This window comes from Cryptotermes secundus, unplaced genomic scaffold (genome assembly GCF_002891405.2).
Source record: "Cryptotermes secundus unplaced genomic scaffold, Csec_1.0 scaffold683, whole genome shotgun sequence".
Classification (NCBI taxonomy): domain Eukaryota; kingdom Metazoa; phylum Arthropoda; class Insecta; order Blattodea; family Kalotermitidae; genus Cryptotermes; species Cryptotermes secundus.
In genome coordinates this window covers 781,397-797,994 of record NW_019729903.1, presented here as the reverse complement: position 1 = coordinate 797,994, position 16,598 = coordinate 781,397, and the positions used below count along the sequence as shown (strand labels likewise).

The following is a 16,598-nucleotide window of genomic DNA, read 5'->3' as shown; positions in this document are numbered from 1 at the left end:
GACGAGTTTAGGAATGCGTGAAGCCATGCGTCCATGCGCCGCATATCATCATGGCATGAGAGTGAAGCACGGAGTCTACTTTATTCTTTAATTCTATATCCCGTTTATGGAAATTAATGTTTTGTGTAATGTGACGCCGTGTAATCTGGTAGATTATTATTAATTTTTCGGATGTACCAATTACCTTCAATTTCAGGTTAAAATGGAGCCGGAAGTATTATCCGAGATGTTTGTAATGATTTACCGGAGTACACGGCATCATATCCTCACAGTCATTGCCGTGAGTTGCTGTTGAATTCTTAAATTGAAGTTTAAACACCCATAAATTTTGGCCAACATATGTTTTGCAAATGTGGCACAGTTCAGAATTTTGTGAACGACAGTAACAAATCAAAATCTGATTCAGAGGAAATTAAGAGGAGACTGAATTCGGGTAATGCCTGCTACCGTTCAGTTCAGAAGCTTTTGTCTTCCTGTCTGCTGTCTAAAAAAGGAAAAACAGAATATACAAAATTATAATTTTGCCTGTGGTTCTGTAGGGGTGTGAAATTTGGTCCCTGACATTAATGGAGGAACATAAACTGAGGGTGTTTGAGAACAGGATGTTGAGGAGAATGTTTGGGCCGAAGAGGAATAAAGTGACACGATGTTGGAGAGAACTGCACAATGAGGAGCTTAATAACTTGTACTCTTCTCCAAGTATAATCAGAATGGTCAAGGAGGATGAGATGGGCAGAGCATGTAGCATGAATGGGAGCGAAAGAGGAACGAATGTAAGATTTGGGTGGGAAAGCTAGAAGGAAAGCGATCATTAGAAAGACCAAGACGTATGTGGATGGACAATGTTAAAATGGTTCTTAGAGAGATAGGATTGAGTGGTATTGATTGGATTTATCTGGCTCAGAATAGAGACCAATGGAGAGCTCTTGTGTAACACGGTAATGAACGTATGTGTTCCATAAAATGTTTGGAAATTCCTGAGTAACTGCACAATTGGTGGCTTCTAAAGAAGGGGTCAGCTGCATGAAGTTGTTATAGGTTGCGGCCTGATACAAGGAACTAGAAATCTGTTGTGGCTCTCATTAAATTTCTAGCGAGAGCCTGTGCCCTGGACGCAAGCCGTGTGATCTGGTGTGTCATGTGACGTACCCGACAATAACAGTGCTGTAGGAGTTAGCGTTCCTATTTCTAAACGTGATAAGATCATATGCCAATATTTGTAATATTCATATTGTTTTTGAAGGGGAAAATGAACTCGTGCTAAAGAAACAAATCGTGTACGGCAAATTTTAGAAATTAGGAAAAGAAAATTCCGAAGAAGAAAGCAAATGTTGAGTATTTAATATGGCTTTGCAATGCTGGGACAGTCCAGTCGGCGTAGTGACTGGGTATGGGATGGATGATCTGTATTCGATTCCAACCAGAGGCAAATATACGTGTATTTTTGTTGGATTTGAGGTTCTCACATCAGTGACTGTGAAGAATGATATCTTCTGTGATGTGACGCCGTGTAGCCTGTAGATTGTTACCGGTGTTTCGGATGAATTTATTATCTCAATCTTCCTGGTTGCTCACGTGACATACTCAGAGCTTTGCTTGCGGCTTTCTTACTTACTTTACTCTTCGCTCTGAAGACTGAGGCAGAATGTTGCTCCGAAACCAAATTACGGCGCATCACATCCCCGGTAATTTCCAAAATTTCTATTTCATCGGGGCATTTAGACCGTCCGTGGGGTACACTTAACCTCATTTTAAAGAGATGCCGGGGATACATTCTTCGGAGTCCAAGCTGCCGATGCATGTAGCTGACTACTTGCCCCTATCTAGGACCGAATTTTAAGACGAATAGAGTTATACCTCCTGTTCTCCATACGTCTGCATTGGGTAGTACTTAATTAAGCACAGGGACAACTTCGCTGTTACCTTCTAGTTATTAAGCACTTCATTTTGAAAATGGAAGGGCGATTCTCATCTTACATAATTCCTAGAACGTGCTCGATGTTTGGTTCGTTATCAATTTATGCCGGTCAGATAGTGCAGCGATAGATCAGAATTCAAATTGCCACCTTTGTGCTATACATGGAATGCGTACTCATGACAGTAGATACTCGTACTAAGATTACATTCAGAGGCCTTGACCATCCAGATCAATAAGAGGAGGCCTCACGAGACTTAAAGTACTGTCTAGCAAAAAATTTGAGGATTCGACGTCATGAAACTTTGTTGTCAAGGTCAACATATCGATGAATGTAGAGCGCACATGTCACGTCATGTGAGAGCAATGGAAAACAGCCTATCTGGCGTGTTACATAAATTTCAGTAGCAATTTTTAGTTCTGTGACGGGGGGAAGAACTAAAATATTCATAACCCGTAAAAAAAGTAAAGTTGTCTCTATACTTAATTAAACATAACGCCGTGAAGACATAGTGGGGAGTGGAGGTATATCTCCACCATTCTTGATTTCAGCACTTAATGGGGGTGATTTGCCAGGTTCACGCCCCGGCCGCTTTACCGCCGGTTAAAGAGCCACCCGGTACCCATTATATAGGAGGGTGGCTGGAACCCAGGTCCGGTCTGAATGCTGTGGAGTAGAGAGAAACATCTGCCACTATCGGGAATCAAACTTCGGCCGTTCAACTGTATCCCGTCCTTATACTGATTTAGCTGTGACATGACTTATTTAAAATTAATATTAATATAAACCTATATTTTTATTTAGGATTTGTAGTGATCTTTTTAAGGCTGGTCACAGTAGCCGCGCGGTCTAAAGCATGAATTGTCTTCGTTCGCTCGAACACTGGGATCCTGGGTTCGAATCTCACTCAAGGTATTGGTGTCTATGTGCGTTTATCCTGTGTTTATGTAGAGGCCTTGCGACGGGCTGATCACTCGCCCAAGGAGTCCTACCGACTGTGAATATTATTACGGAACTGAATAAGAGGCCTGGGCCTTGAATGGGCTGGAAGAGCCTGTGAAAAAAAGGAAAAAGTAATATTTTTAAGAGATGAAGGCGAAAGACAAACGATAGAGAATAATGTCCATCTGTCGTAAAGCGAGCCAATGTTCTTAGAAGGCCCAAGGGTTAAGAAATAACTATTTTTTTATTGCTAGTGGGGTGGGACTAAGTCCCTTGTACTGCGGCCACTTCTGGCCTATTGTACCAGCCCCAGATGATAGGTGAAGGTGACTGTGGAGCAATTGGTGGAATGAAGATTGGCAGGGGAAACCGAAGTACTCGGAGAAAACCTGCCCCAGCGCCACTTTGTCCACCACAATTTCCACTTGACCAGACCCCGGAATCGAACCCGGGGCGCCGCGATGGGAAGCCAACGACTAACCGCTTGAGCTATGGCGCGGCCTAGAAATAACTAAGTACGCGCGAAAGTTATAGATCTCGGCTTGATCTAGTGAACCTTGGAACAGCGGCAGCTCAGTCGGTACATTGACTAGGCTACTGACTGGACGGGCCTAGGAATCGAAATTCGATTCCCGGCAGAGGTAAGTAATTTTTTTCTTTTCCACTGGGTTCAGACTGGTTGTGAGGTCACACAGCTTTCTAATAAATGGGTTCCAGGGGCTCTTTCTCCCGGAATAAAGTGACCGGAGCGTGAAGCTACCACACACCTCCATCTGGTGCAGAGGTTAAGATTGGTAGAGCTACACCTCCACTCCCCCATACGTCTTCATGTTGTAATGCTTAATTAATTAAACACAGGAACTATTTTACGCTTTTCTTTTATTGTCTTATAGTAGGATGAGGCTGAGTCCACTTGGCATGTCGGCAACTGGCCTATTGTACAAGCCCCGGATGATAGGCGATGATGCTGATTGTGGAGAAGTCGGTGGAATGAGAATTGGCAGGGGAAACCGAAGTACTGTAAGAAAATCTGCCTCAATGCCATTCTATCCACCAGAAATCTCTCAAGACCTCAACTCGGCTGGAACGCGGACCGCCACGGTGGGAAGTCGGCGATTAACCGCCTGAGCTATGACACGGCCCTCTTCGAGGGTTCGCGGTTAGGCAACCTTATGAAGAAAAAAGTCCCTTGTATTCAAGGAGATATCCGGCATGGTAATTTTCATTCCTACCGTATGTTGGACGTAGAATTCAGTAACTTTTTATTTACGACATAACGATGTAAATACTATACCTTGAGAAATGTTTTAGACGCATAATAGCTACTGACAGAGTCGTAAAAGGAAATAAAGAAAATATCATGGGCAAGAGATATTCATAGAACACACGTTTGTGTTTAATAATAGGCGACATGTGAGCTCAGCTCAGCTGTAAGTTTAAACGTCCCATTTACCTCAGGTAGTTTCTGAAACAGCCCTCAGATCACAATAAAGTGTCAAGTTTCCGGCTGCAAGTCTTGGGGGTCTTACGTCATATCCTGTGAGGAAATAAGGAGGGTGGAGGAGACAATGTAAGTCGAGGAGAACGATTCTGGGCATCAGAGAAATCGCTTGCATCCTGTCTCATAACAAAAACACACATACCTACGTGACACGCTCTACAGCGCAGCTTCAATTGGTCCTGAGAATATGTTGTCACTTTTGAATTATAGGTGGAGTTGGTATCATAAATTAGCTCCATGAAGCAAGGCCTTTCTTCGGAATAGTTTCTCAGTTAATCAAGAAATACGTAGCATTTTATGGAACCCGATGATTCATTACCGTGTTCACAACAGCCCGAAAGCCAGACGAATGCAATGCACACCCTCCCATTCTATTTCTTCAAGATCCATTTTAATATTATTCTGTCTTCGTCTAGGTTTTTGATGTGTTATATTTCTTTCAGGTTATCCTGTTTAATCTCTGTGTGCATCCTCTTCTTGCGATTTGTATTACATCTCCCTTGCTCCGTGTTAATTCTACTAATAGTTGGCATGGAGTAAAAGACATGAAGTTGTATCAAGATTCCTGTCACTTCCTCCCTCTTATGTTCTTTTATTTTCTTGATCAGAAATTATATCAAAATAAACAACAAAAGATTATATTGTCACGTGATGGAGTGTGACAATGGAGGGGGGTTGGATTGGTGAATAGATTTATTGACCACTTACAGGTCGTAACTACAAACAACTACGTATAACACTATTGCTGCTTTCCACACTACAAATTATTCCACGCTGTCTTCTCGTCTATTACAGTCTTCACTAACCGTTGCTTGGTAACGGATGTTAACAATGGATATTCCTCTGCTTCGGTGCTTAAGTCCCTTACAGAACTCCTGTCAACTATCTACTGCACTGGATTCAAGTCAAAGCCAAAGTTACCCTACGACTGGCAGTTTACAGCTAATCAGTTCTTCCTGGTGTCAAGCCCCTTGAGACCCACGATCAGAGATTTCTTTTTTTCCAACTGAACTCTTGCGGTAATAGTCCTTATGTGACATCCTCTCTGAGGAGAAGATGGGTTTGCTTCTTATGAATACACCTGGACTTTCGTGACGTGTACATTTCGCACATGTAGCACGTTATTGAAAATTCTTCCTTTCGCACTACATACAAGTCCCCTGTCAGTACAAGTTTTACGGAGCAGACAATGCCTATCTTATGCTATAACGGCAGCTTAGTCTGCACTGGATTACTCAAATGTTCTTCTTTATAACTGCTCGGAGCGGACCGTGTAGACAACACTGTTTATTCTCGTATGCTAACGGTTTCCATGGGAATGTGTTTACGTCACCCAGGAACGGATTGCGTAACTCCGTTTTGCCCTAACAACGGACGTTATTACGTTGTTGTTTTCTCGGGAACCTGTTTACTCAGCCGTTTTCCAGAAACGAATGTTGTTTTAGAGCCGTTCTCTAGCAACTGCTGTTTCTCTGGCTCCGCAGAACTTACTTTGAGCGAATATGCCACAATATGAAATTTGATGGTTTATTAAGAATCTTATCTTTTGGGATATTGCGCCGTGTTGTCCCGGAATACGCGGACGGTTTACTATTTATTTAGTAAAGGTAACAGTTAACTCAGGCTTGTGGGCGTCGAATGGTAGGAACGTCGATCATTTCGAGGTAATATCCGTAATTTGTCCGTAGAGACTGAAGAAATCACGAAAATCCCAGTTAGTACAGTCGTCGTGGAAGCCGAGGTAAGCACAGGGCACGTTTCTGATAAGTCAGTAACATTATCGCTTGAGAGATTTTGCTCATGTGACTTGAATTTTTGAAGGTGTATTTCTGGGTTATGGTACCGTGTAGCCTGCTTCCAGCTTCATCACACATACTCGTATATCTCATTATATACAACTTTCAATTATAACATCTACACTTCTCGACATGATAACCTATTCGCAGGCAGAAAAGCCATTGCTTGCTCTTTACGGCAAAGAAGGATGTTATGATGGCTGAGTGGTCCACGCGTGCGCCGACCGCCAATGTAGTGGTCCGCACTTGCAGAGACTTTGAGGAACTCTGGTCTTGTTGCTGACAACTTCATCAGACAGTCCACGAAAGAAAACTGAGCATCGCCACAGCTCAAGCGGTTAGTCGCTCGTTTCCCACCGCGGCGGCCCGGTTTCGATCCGGGTGTGGTCAAGTGGGATTTGTGGTGAACAAAGTGGCGCTGGGGCTGATTTTCTTCGAGTATTTCGGTTTCTACTGCCAAGCTTCATTCCACCAAATTCTCCATCAACATAATCACCCGGGGCAGGCTACAATAGGCCCATCAGTGGCCGCCGTACCGAGTGGACCCAGTTGGACTCCACGCTGCCCCCCACTAAGATAATTAAAAAATTAATTTAAAAGCTGAGCATAAGCAGTCTGTCGGGGACCACGTCTCTGAAGCACCGCATGTTATTCTAATGCCGAGGGAATATTCTTCATCTCTTTACCCCAGCTGGTTCTGCAAACTGTCTACCAAGTACTTGCCGAGACATGTTTAAAATCTTACTGTACTAGAAATGTCCACAGACTTGCAATCCAAGCTGTAATAAATTCTGGTACTTTTGCTAACTTAAATCAACCTGGGTAGTACAATCCACTTATGCGTGTAAGAATTCTAGGTATCTAGTTATTAACTGCAGACTTCACGTACCTCAATTTAACCCACAGGGTATTAATTCCGTGTAACAGGGATTTATCTAACGCGCTTTTCTCGATAAGCCTAATCCCCACGCTGAACGAGAGTTCATAGCAGTGGTTCTCACTCTTGAGGGGGAGGGGGGCGGCTGGAGGTGCGTGGTGATATGAGGAAAAAGTGAAGTTGTCCCTCTACTTAATTACTTAATTAAACATTATGCCATTAAGGCATATGAGTGCAGGTATAGCTCCACTGTTTTTGAACTCGGCACTAGATGAAGGTGAGTGTTCAACTTGAAACCACGCCCGCTTTTGCCCTCAGAGATCATGAGAAAATAAATGAAATTTTAATGTTAAAATTCAGCTGAAGTAATTGTTTCTAGCTGCATTTGCTTATCTCTCCCGTGAGCATGTTAGTACTGCTAATATAAGTATAGAAAGTTAGAGCAATGAAATTCTCAACATTTTTCTACATAGTTTGTCATCAAATAAAAAGCACCATGCAAAATTTTCACTTTAAGAAGTTGATTTTTTTACTGACAGTTTTGGTGAAGTTAGTTCTTCATAAACAATGACATAACCACAAATGCAAAGATTTATATTTATTTCAACAAAAAGATAATCATCTGCGGAATGACACATGAGAATTTGGAGAATCTAAAAAGCGGGGGGGGGGCGTCATAATAAAAAGTTTGAGAAACTCATCAGCAAAACCGTGGATTTGATTATACACTCGAAACCAAATGAAAGCAATCATATTTCGTAATCGGAAGTTACCAATATACGCTGGCTGCCCTCGGCCAAGACCCTGAATCACTGTAGTTCAATCATCCTAATGTTGAGGTAATATTTTTGCCTCTAATACACTCTTCTTTGCGTTCCCAGGCTTCGATTTCTTCTGGAATTTTAGGCTTAGTCATGAGGTAAGAAGTCATAAATTGTCTATCATAGCTAGGAAACAGCATAGGTGCGTAGAAGTCTCTATGTCACGTGAGTGGTCCTGTGGGTCACCACATACCAATACATCATGTAGATAGGCAGGTATGAAACCTACTGCAAGAGTGTCTGTCTATACGTACACATTAAGCGCTTACTTATCCCCACAATGCGCATTACAGAGGTCTACCTAAAATAGACAGACTATGCAATCGTTGAATCGAAAGACTCCCTATGGCGCCACTCGCCGAAGGGTCTGTTCGTGTCATTGACATGGTGTGAAAAACTTTTAGTGGCAACACAGACTCATGAAGGCAACCCGAAATTGTTTTGAAGGATAACAAAACAAACAAGTAACCAGATGTGTTCTTATGAATGATCCGAGGTTCTCACGGTGAGGACTGTGAAGAATAAGGTGTTCTAGGTTATAACGTTATAAATCGGGGAGAGATCGACGTTTCGGAAGAACAACTTTAATATAGATGCTATGTGTGACTTCCGCAACGTTGGACACTCTCCAGTCGACACGGAATTAAATCCCCGGGGAAGCTACTCTTAAAGTACCTATATTCTCTTCAAACTATGGGTTTTTAACTTAACACATTTTGAATAAGAACCCGAAATAGCGTAGTCGGTATTTTAATTACGTTGTGCGATGGACGACTCAGAGATCTCTGCTGGATTCCCGGCAGGGGAAGAGTTTTCTCTTCTCTACAGCTTCCAGACAGGCTGTGGGTACACTGAGCCTGCTATCCAATGGGCACCGGTGGCTCTTTCACCTCCGGGGCGAGAAACTGGCTAATCACATCCATCTAGTGCCAAGATTAATTTGGGTAGAATTATGTCTCAAATCCTCCACACGTCTTCATAGCGCGGTGCTTAATTAAGTACAGGGACAACTTTGCGTCCTGCATATATAAGGATTCTGAATATCGAAGACTACAACCTTCTGGGATGGGACACCGTACATTATGGTATATACTTACCTGTTACCATCAAATTCAGGGTACAAGTATCGTATATTTGCCTGGAGTCAGTAACATTTAAAAATTAAGTTCCTACTTCAAAGAAGACGCTATGAATTCTTCTTGTTTCCGTTACAGAAGACTATGACTCCTTGCCTCCGTTACAGAGACAAATTAGTTAATGCTACTCAGGAATTTAATCGCGTTTTAATCTGATATACTAGACACTTCAACACATTATGTGGGCACAGTGAAGACTTTCTGAATGTTAGAAAATGGTAAATCTATCCCTGTAACAGGCCATGGAGGCCCATAGGGTTGTGAGACGTCGAGGCTCCCATTTTTGTAGACAATCGGCTCACAGATGGCGATAAGGTTGTCAGCCTTACGCGCAGGCCGCCCTTTACCCCCCTCCCGACTCAGGGAGATTCCTGGTACTCATTTCTGTTAGAGGCTGGATCGACCTCAGGGCCATAGTGCGGCTGGAATGATTAGTTCAATTGAAAAAATTCAGTGACCTCATCGGGAATCGAAACGGCGACCTTCTCTCTTGTATCATACTGCCTCAACCATCTACACGACCGCGTGCCCCATACGAATATTAAAGCACGTGGTATAAAGCCACTAGTTTCCACTACAAACAGGAAATTCTGATTATTAACGAATGTTTCTGTCATATGATAATATTGGAAGATCATGTGATGGGACCAACTGGCCGTTATTTATAAATATGCCCTTTGGTTTTAACCTTTTTCGCTTGGGGGGGGGGTGGAGTCCAACTGGGTCCACTCGGCACGGCGGTCACTGATTGGCCTATTGTAGCCTGCCCCGGGTGATTATGATGATGGAGAATTTGGTGGAATGAAGATTGGCAGGGGAAACCGAAGTACTCTGAGAAAACCCGCCCCAGCGCCACTTTGTCCACCACAAATTCTACTTGACCAGACCCGGGATCGAACCCGGGCCGTTGCGGTGGGAAGCCATCGACCAACTGCTTGAGCTATGGTGCGGCCTTTGGTTTTAACCTTAGTCGCCATTATACCATGAGCTGTCTGTATCACCAAGAACAGATGATGGGCTGGAAGCCACGAACACCGGAAGGGCGGATCTTGTCTTAGTTTAAATACGCCTGTAATAAATCGTTAAAAATGCGATTAACTCAGAAACAAATTGGCCATGAGCTCATATCCGATCGATCTGAACTCTGCGCCTTGGACATACGTTTACAGTTTGGCGGTGAGATGGCATGCTGCAGCAACGTTGCATCGATTCCGGAGGTGTGAGTTGCTCTGTAAACACTTCGTATCAAATGCTCAGCTTCACATGCTTCGAATCCCGACGAATCTTAGTTCGATTTCCGGGAGGGGTACAGAGTTTCCTTTTCCCGACAGCGTCCTTACCGGCTTTGGGACCCACCGAGGTCCCTATACAGTGGGGCTCTTTCCCCGAGGGGTAGACCTACCGGGGCTTGAAGCTCATTACTTTCACTTAACGCCCAGTTTAAGAATGAGTGGAGCTATACATCAAACGCCACACCACTCTATGATATGGTGCTGAAGTACAGGGGTTTACGTTCTTACCTATTACCCTGCCTGTCTTTCGAAAGAATATTAGAAATTGGGGGGGGGGGAAGGCTAACGTTTTTACCTATTACAACGCCTGCCTTTCGACGGAACATTAGGAATGGGAAAGAACTAAACATGATTTTAACAACAATGGAATCACGAAGATAATTTAAATCAAATTCAACATTCAAAAATAAATATGAAATTTTCCCTGAGCTTAATTAATTCAGCACTGCGCCATGACGATGTATGCGGGAAATCGGCACTAGCTGGAGGTGTCAGCTTCACGTTCCGACCGCTTTACCCCTGAGGAAATAGTCCTCTGTGCTCATTTCATAAGAGGCTGGATGGACCTCAGTCCCGGTATGGACGCTATGTAAAAAAGGGAGGAAAACTTACCCATGTCGAGAATCGAACTGTGGCCTTCCAGATTATAGCCTGTCGCTATACCGACAAAGCTATCTAGGCTCATGGAAGAATGAAGACAAGAGGTAATTTTGTCTCTGAGTTATTTGGTTTCCCTCTGTCCTTACAGGTGCAGTCAGCTAATGCTCTGGGACAACACCATTGTCTGTCGGCCCTCAAGGTAAGTCAGTGACTATTGGAATTATATTGACTGCGCGTTCATAATGTGACACACATCTGACGCAAACACGCAAGCCTTGCCACCTGTGACATTTGCGTGTTTTAATGTGAATTAAATGGATTTTTCCTTCACACAAACGTTTTCGTTTTCTGAGGACACATCACTAATTATTTGTCACCGGAGGGAAACCATTTCGCGGCTTTACGTGTTAAGTTTCTGTATTCGGTAAAAGAAGACTTACTGCATAAATGTAAGGCTATGGGGACGAGATTAATAGATTCTTTGTTCCGTAAAACTTGTTGAAATATGTGCTGTGTGACATCGTGTAGGTTAGCAAATAGTCATTTTATTTTATATTGTTTTGTTTGTTTTAATTTTAAACAGTCTCATCACCCAAATTCCTAACTTTCTTTACCCTCTCCGAATCTAGACAGAGGCACCAACATTTTACATGGCATTCTTCAGTCCCTCCAGCCATATGCCGGGAGAGTACAGTAAATTAGTTTATGAACACTGCCTTCCACACTATTTCCAGTTCGTCCATTATCAACAGTTCTGTCGACATTGTGCAATCTGATTTACCGATAACGTCATTAAGCAGACCACAAATGAACTAAATTTCATTTTTTACTCTTTATTATTTACATATTTTTCGTATTTTATTTCATTTTCTATTCCTCTATTCTTTATCTCCTTTGCGTTTTATAATTTACCTCTCTTCTTGTAAGATTTGAGGCTTTCACGGCGGTGACTACGAAGAAAAGAGTCTTCTGGGATTTGGCACCGTGTATATGTGGTATTAACCGACGTTTCGGAGGAACGTATCGCCTCCATCTTCAGGGTAGAAGGAAAAATATAAGAAACCCGCAAGCGAAGAGACCGTGAGAACCGGTAAAAGCAGCTACTTTTACCGGTTCTCACGGTCTCTTCGCTTGCGGGTTTCTTATATTTTTCCTTCTACCCTGAAGATGGAGGCGATACGTTCCTCCGAAACGTCGGTTAATACCACATATAAACGGTGCCAAATTCCAGAAGACTCCTTTCTTCATATCTCTCTTCTTGTCTACTCGCCAGGCCCGTTTAAGGGCCACAGGTTCCCATTCAGCACCAGCGCTCCTATTGGTCCTTAGCCTCAGTCCTCCGCAGTTCTTTATATCACTGACTTTTTCGGAACATCTTACTCCTTTACCCTGAAGACGGAGGCAACAACTTCCTCGGAGACGTTAAAATAGGTACCTATAAATAACTACACGGCGTCACAACCAAGAAAAATGTAATCTTCATAGTCACCGCAGTAAAAACCTCAAACTTCACTTATTTAATTATGTTCTAGTCCGGAGGAAAATCACAAGCCACAACGAAACACATGACTAGCTTCTTGGAGCTGAGCTCTAATTCAGAAGCCGCCAGTCGCTCAGCGACTCAAGAACTTCGCAGAATTTTATGGAACCCGAATGTTCATTACCGTGTTCACAAGACCCTTCCACTGGACCCTATCCTGAGCCAGATTAATCCAGTCCATATCAACCCATCCTATTTTTATAACATTTATTTTAATATTACCCACCCATCTACGTCTTAGTCTTCCTAGTGGTCTTTTTCTTTTTGGCTTTCCCACCAATATTCTATAGGCATTTCTCTTCTCCAAATTCGTGCTACATGCCCTGTCCATCTCACCCTCCTTGACCCGATCATTTTAATTATACTTGACAAAGAGTAAATTTATGAAGCTCCTCATTATGCAGTTTCCTGCAACCTCCCGTCACTTCATCTCTCTCCGGTCCAAATATTATTCTCAGCACCCTGTTCTCAAATACCCTCAGTCTGTCTTCCTCCCTTAATGTGAGAGACCAAGTTCCACTCCCATGGAGAACCACAGCAAATTATAGATTTTGTATTCTAATTTCATTTTCAGACAGTAGAGGAGAAGACAAAAGGTTCTGGACTGAATGGTAGCAAGTATTACCCGAATTCAATCTTCTCTTAATTTCTTACCAAACAAATTTTGATTTGTTACGGTAGTTCTTAAATATTTGAACTGTGCCACATCTTCAAAGCACCCGGCACTTGCCCGCTTATAGAGTAACAGTAAAGACGAGTTTGTCTCTGTACTTAATTAAGCACTACGTCATGAAAACGTGGCCGAATGGAAGTATAGCTCCACGCAATCTTAACCTTCACGTCACGGCCGCTTTAGCTTCGGAGAAAGAGGGCACGGTGGGTCCCAGAGCCGGTCTGGGTGCTATTGCCCAAAATAGAATTGCTATTTCGCGGGCCTCGGGCCCGTAGCCATGTCGCTATAGCGACTGACTAATCAAAGTAAATTAATTGTTTGTTTAACACATGTTTGTGTCTACTGTTATTATCTAAAAACTGAGAAAAACCTCCTAATTTATAATGATGAGAACTGACTGGTTTTGGTTTAATACTTTACCCGTATCTGTGGACTGTTCTGATGAACGTACGCGCTTTCCCAGCTCCGAGCTGCCCATGAGGAACTCAGGTCCATGGACACCACAGAAGACAAACTCGAATCCAAGAAATTGTTACCCATTTTGCTTAATTAAATCCTTCGCTTCATGTGATTCAGTTGTGAAATCCAGTTCACTGTTAGGTTACATTTCACGCAACTGTTTCATGGTCCACTTATTTCTTAAACGAGCAACAACTACATCAGAAGTCACTAATTACACATATATTTCACGCCAGTTACTATAAGATAACACTTTACACTCTGAAAAGTTGTTAAGTGTTGAATACGATGTTGTACTTATTGTAGATGTTGTTTTCAATGTTGTAAGTAGTGTATTTTAACTGCTAACAAAAATGTAGGGACCATAGAAGATAATAATTATATTAATATATAAATGAAAGCAGGAGAAATATTTTCGCAATCTCTTGTGTAATTAACACGTTGCGGATTATTATTATTCGCGCACAGCTCTCATTAGTGCAAATATATATGGAGCTTTACCTCCACTTTCTCAATTCTTTTCAGTGAATAACAGTCACAGAAACATATTTTCAGATGCGGAACAGCGGAATATAAGAATAAATTTATATTGTTTTACAACAGGCCCGATTTTTATTTTATTTCTTATAGGCATTCTAGTCTATAACAATTTAAATCACCTAAGAACAAATATTACAATGTGATCAAATATACGCAATATTTATAACGGTTGTTTGTTTAAGATTCTAAACTTATAATGACGTTTGTCTGATTGGAATCCTGAAATTATTACAAGAAAATGTATGACATAAAACACAAGACTACAGCGTACACATAGCCTGCGGTACCATACTGTTCGTGCAATTCAATCGGTTACCATACCAACTTCATTTTATGGGTTGATTTGTCCAAAGCACACACCACGATTCAATACGCGCAGGCGCTGTAACATTTGATGACAGAAACAGAAGGAAAAAAGAGGTTAATGGCAGACGCGTGTATTGGGCATGAAGAACGTTTTGTAAACGTAACATGGATCAATCATTTAAGTGTTTCCGAGGTCTTTGCTTCTGGCATTGACCGTTGAGGACATGCACTTAGAGACATGACAATGATATAGTTGGGCAATTTTCTATTGGCCCTCAGGCTTCGTTCTGCATATAATTCAAACAGATCTCTAGAAGTAAATAGAGCTTGGATGGTCCAGTCTGTACAATGATTAGGCTACAGGCTGAACCACAGAAAAATCTGATTTCAGTTCCCAACAAGGCCAACAGACGTTCGATCCGACTATGAGACTCAAACAACCTCATATTAAATTGGTACCGGGGGCTCTTTTTCCGAGGGAAAAGCGGCCAGGGAGTGAAGGTGATCACTCACATTTCTCAAGTGCCGAGATTAACATCTCCACCTAACCTACATTCCCCATACGCCTTTATAATGTGGTGAATAATTAAACATTGGACTTCACTTTTTCTTCCACTTGCCTTTTTAACAACGAAAACTAAAAAAACAGTAATGAAGTAGCCTTTATCATCTTAAATCTTTAGAGACTGTGGCGGACTGGGTCGGGTGAATTGCTGTTGGTTTCGCCAGCACAGTCATTCTTAGTTTCGGGCAGGGTCAGGACACATGACTATATTTCTGTTCATTCTAAGATATGTGTTTGAAATGGGACCTCCTGTTTGACGAGAGGAGGGGTCTGACTCTTTCTGCTTAGTACAACGACCCTCTTGAGAGAACGAATTTCTGATAAATAATATATAATATTTTAGACTGTACCTCACAGGAAACACATTGCGTCTCCGATGCAGAAGTCAACCTGCATAATGTTGTTTATGAAGATAATTGATGTTTACCATGAAAACCATAAGAAACATTCAAATACACTCTGCGGGGAGAATGCAGAGTTTTGGTATGTTAACGGATGTGGTATATATAGTAACCACTGGGGTTTTGAAGGGTTAAACACTGGGATCTTGTTAAGTGTATCTAATGGGAGATATGTTTGATTCTGTGTTGCTCTAAGAAGGCAGAGAGAGCCCTTTCGGTGGAGCGCTATTCCATCCAAATTATTCGGTGTCTTTTGTAAATAAGTATTTGCAGAACATGTCCTGCTGAAGAGACACTAGCGCGAAACGAATTGTGGCGCCAAAAGGGAAGAAGTAGAAGTGTAACGAGAAAAAGCTGAAGCATATGTGCCCAAACAATTCAATTTTCAAGCTTCACCTTTCATTAAACATAAACAAACTTCCTCTTGAGGTGATATTCACTGAAGTAGTCATGGAATTCCCCGCCCTTTTATGGACCTCGAAAATTCATTAGCGTATTCACATGATCCCACAAACGGATGCTGTCATGAGACAATTAAATTCATCCAACGTCTTAAAACCACGTTTCTTTAACATACATTTTAATATCATCATCCCATTTGCCTCTAGATGCCAAAGTAATTTTTTATCCTTAAGAATCTAAGAGTGGAGTTTGTTATATACAGTCTGTGTTTTTTACACCTGGCCTTTATCAGTAGAATGCGCAATTCATTTGTTCTAGTTCACTAACTGAAAGGGGAGTTATCGTGTGTGTAGGGGATTATAACTGGGCCTTAGTTGTAGCGCATCTCCCACCCTCCATCCCTCCCCCTCACACTATAGCTGCATCAACTGATCCACTCCATTCTGATAACTTATTATGCGCAAACCAGAGGCCAGGTCAAAATCACAGCCTGTACTATATATCGTCTCTCTTATGCATGCTTCATTTATCCTGCTTGATTTGATGGCCTTAATATTACCTGGTGAAGAGTGGAGATTATGAGGCTTTGATTATGCCCTTCTCATCATCATCCTGTTACTTCTGTTCTCGAACTGTATATTCTCATCTTCTTGTTCTCAGTTCTAGTCTTAACCATGCAAGCCTTTTCTGAAGGAATGTGTAGGCAGTGATTATTAGCATGGCATTGATGAATTGACGATTTCTACAGTTGATAAATTGTGGCAATTTTTTAACTCTTATTTCACCACGAATTGACAGGCGCGTTAAACTTTTCTTTGATGGTCTTTTTAT

At 42.1% G+C, this 16,598-nt stretch overlaps 2 protein-coding genes across 3 annotated transcripts in view; one reads left to right on the top strand and one right to left on the bottom strand.

Moving 5' to 3' along the window:
- Window positions 1-16,598, bottom strand: part of LOC111865786 — a 79,872-nt gene that overhangs the window by 37,331 nt on the left and 25,943 nt on the right. The window contains exon 1 of one of the 2 annotated variants that reach the window (XM_033751959.1): window positions 13,515-13,796. The exons of the other annotated variant lie outside the window; for it this stretch is intronic. Within the exon in view, the coding sequence (XP_033607850.1) occupies window positions 13,515-13,634 (120 nt within the window). The 5' untranslated portion in view covers window positions 13,635-13,796. Of the gene's footprint in view, window positions 1-13,514; window positions 13,797-16,598 lie in introns of those variants that run through there. 2 annotated transcript variants of the gene reach the window in all.
- The window catches only part of LOC111865777 (odorant receptor Or2), a 54,640-nt gene continuing 49,077 nt past the window's right edge, over window positions 11,036-16,598 (top strand). The window contains exon 1 of the mRNA XM_033751961.1: window positions 11,036-11,080. Coding sequence (XP_033607852.1) covers window positions 11,043-11,080 — 38 coding nt within the window. The 5' untranslated portion in view covers window positions 11,036-11,042. The remainder of the gene's footprint in view (window positions 11,081-16,598) is intronic.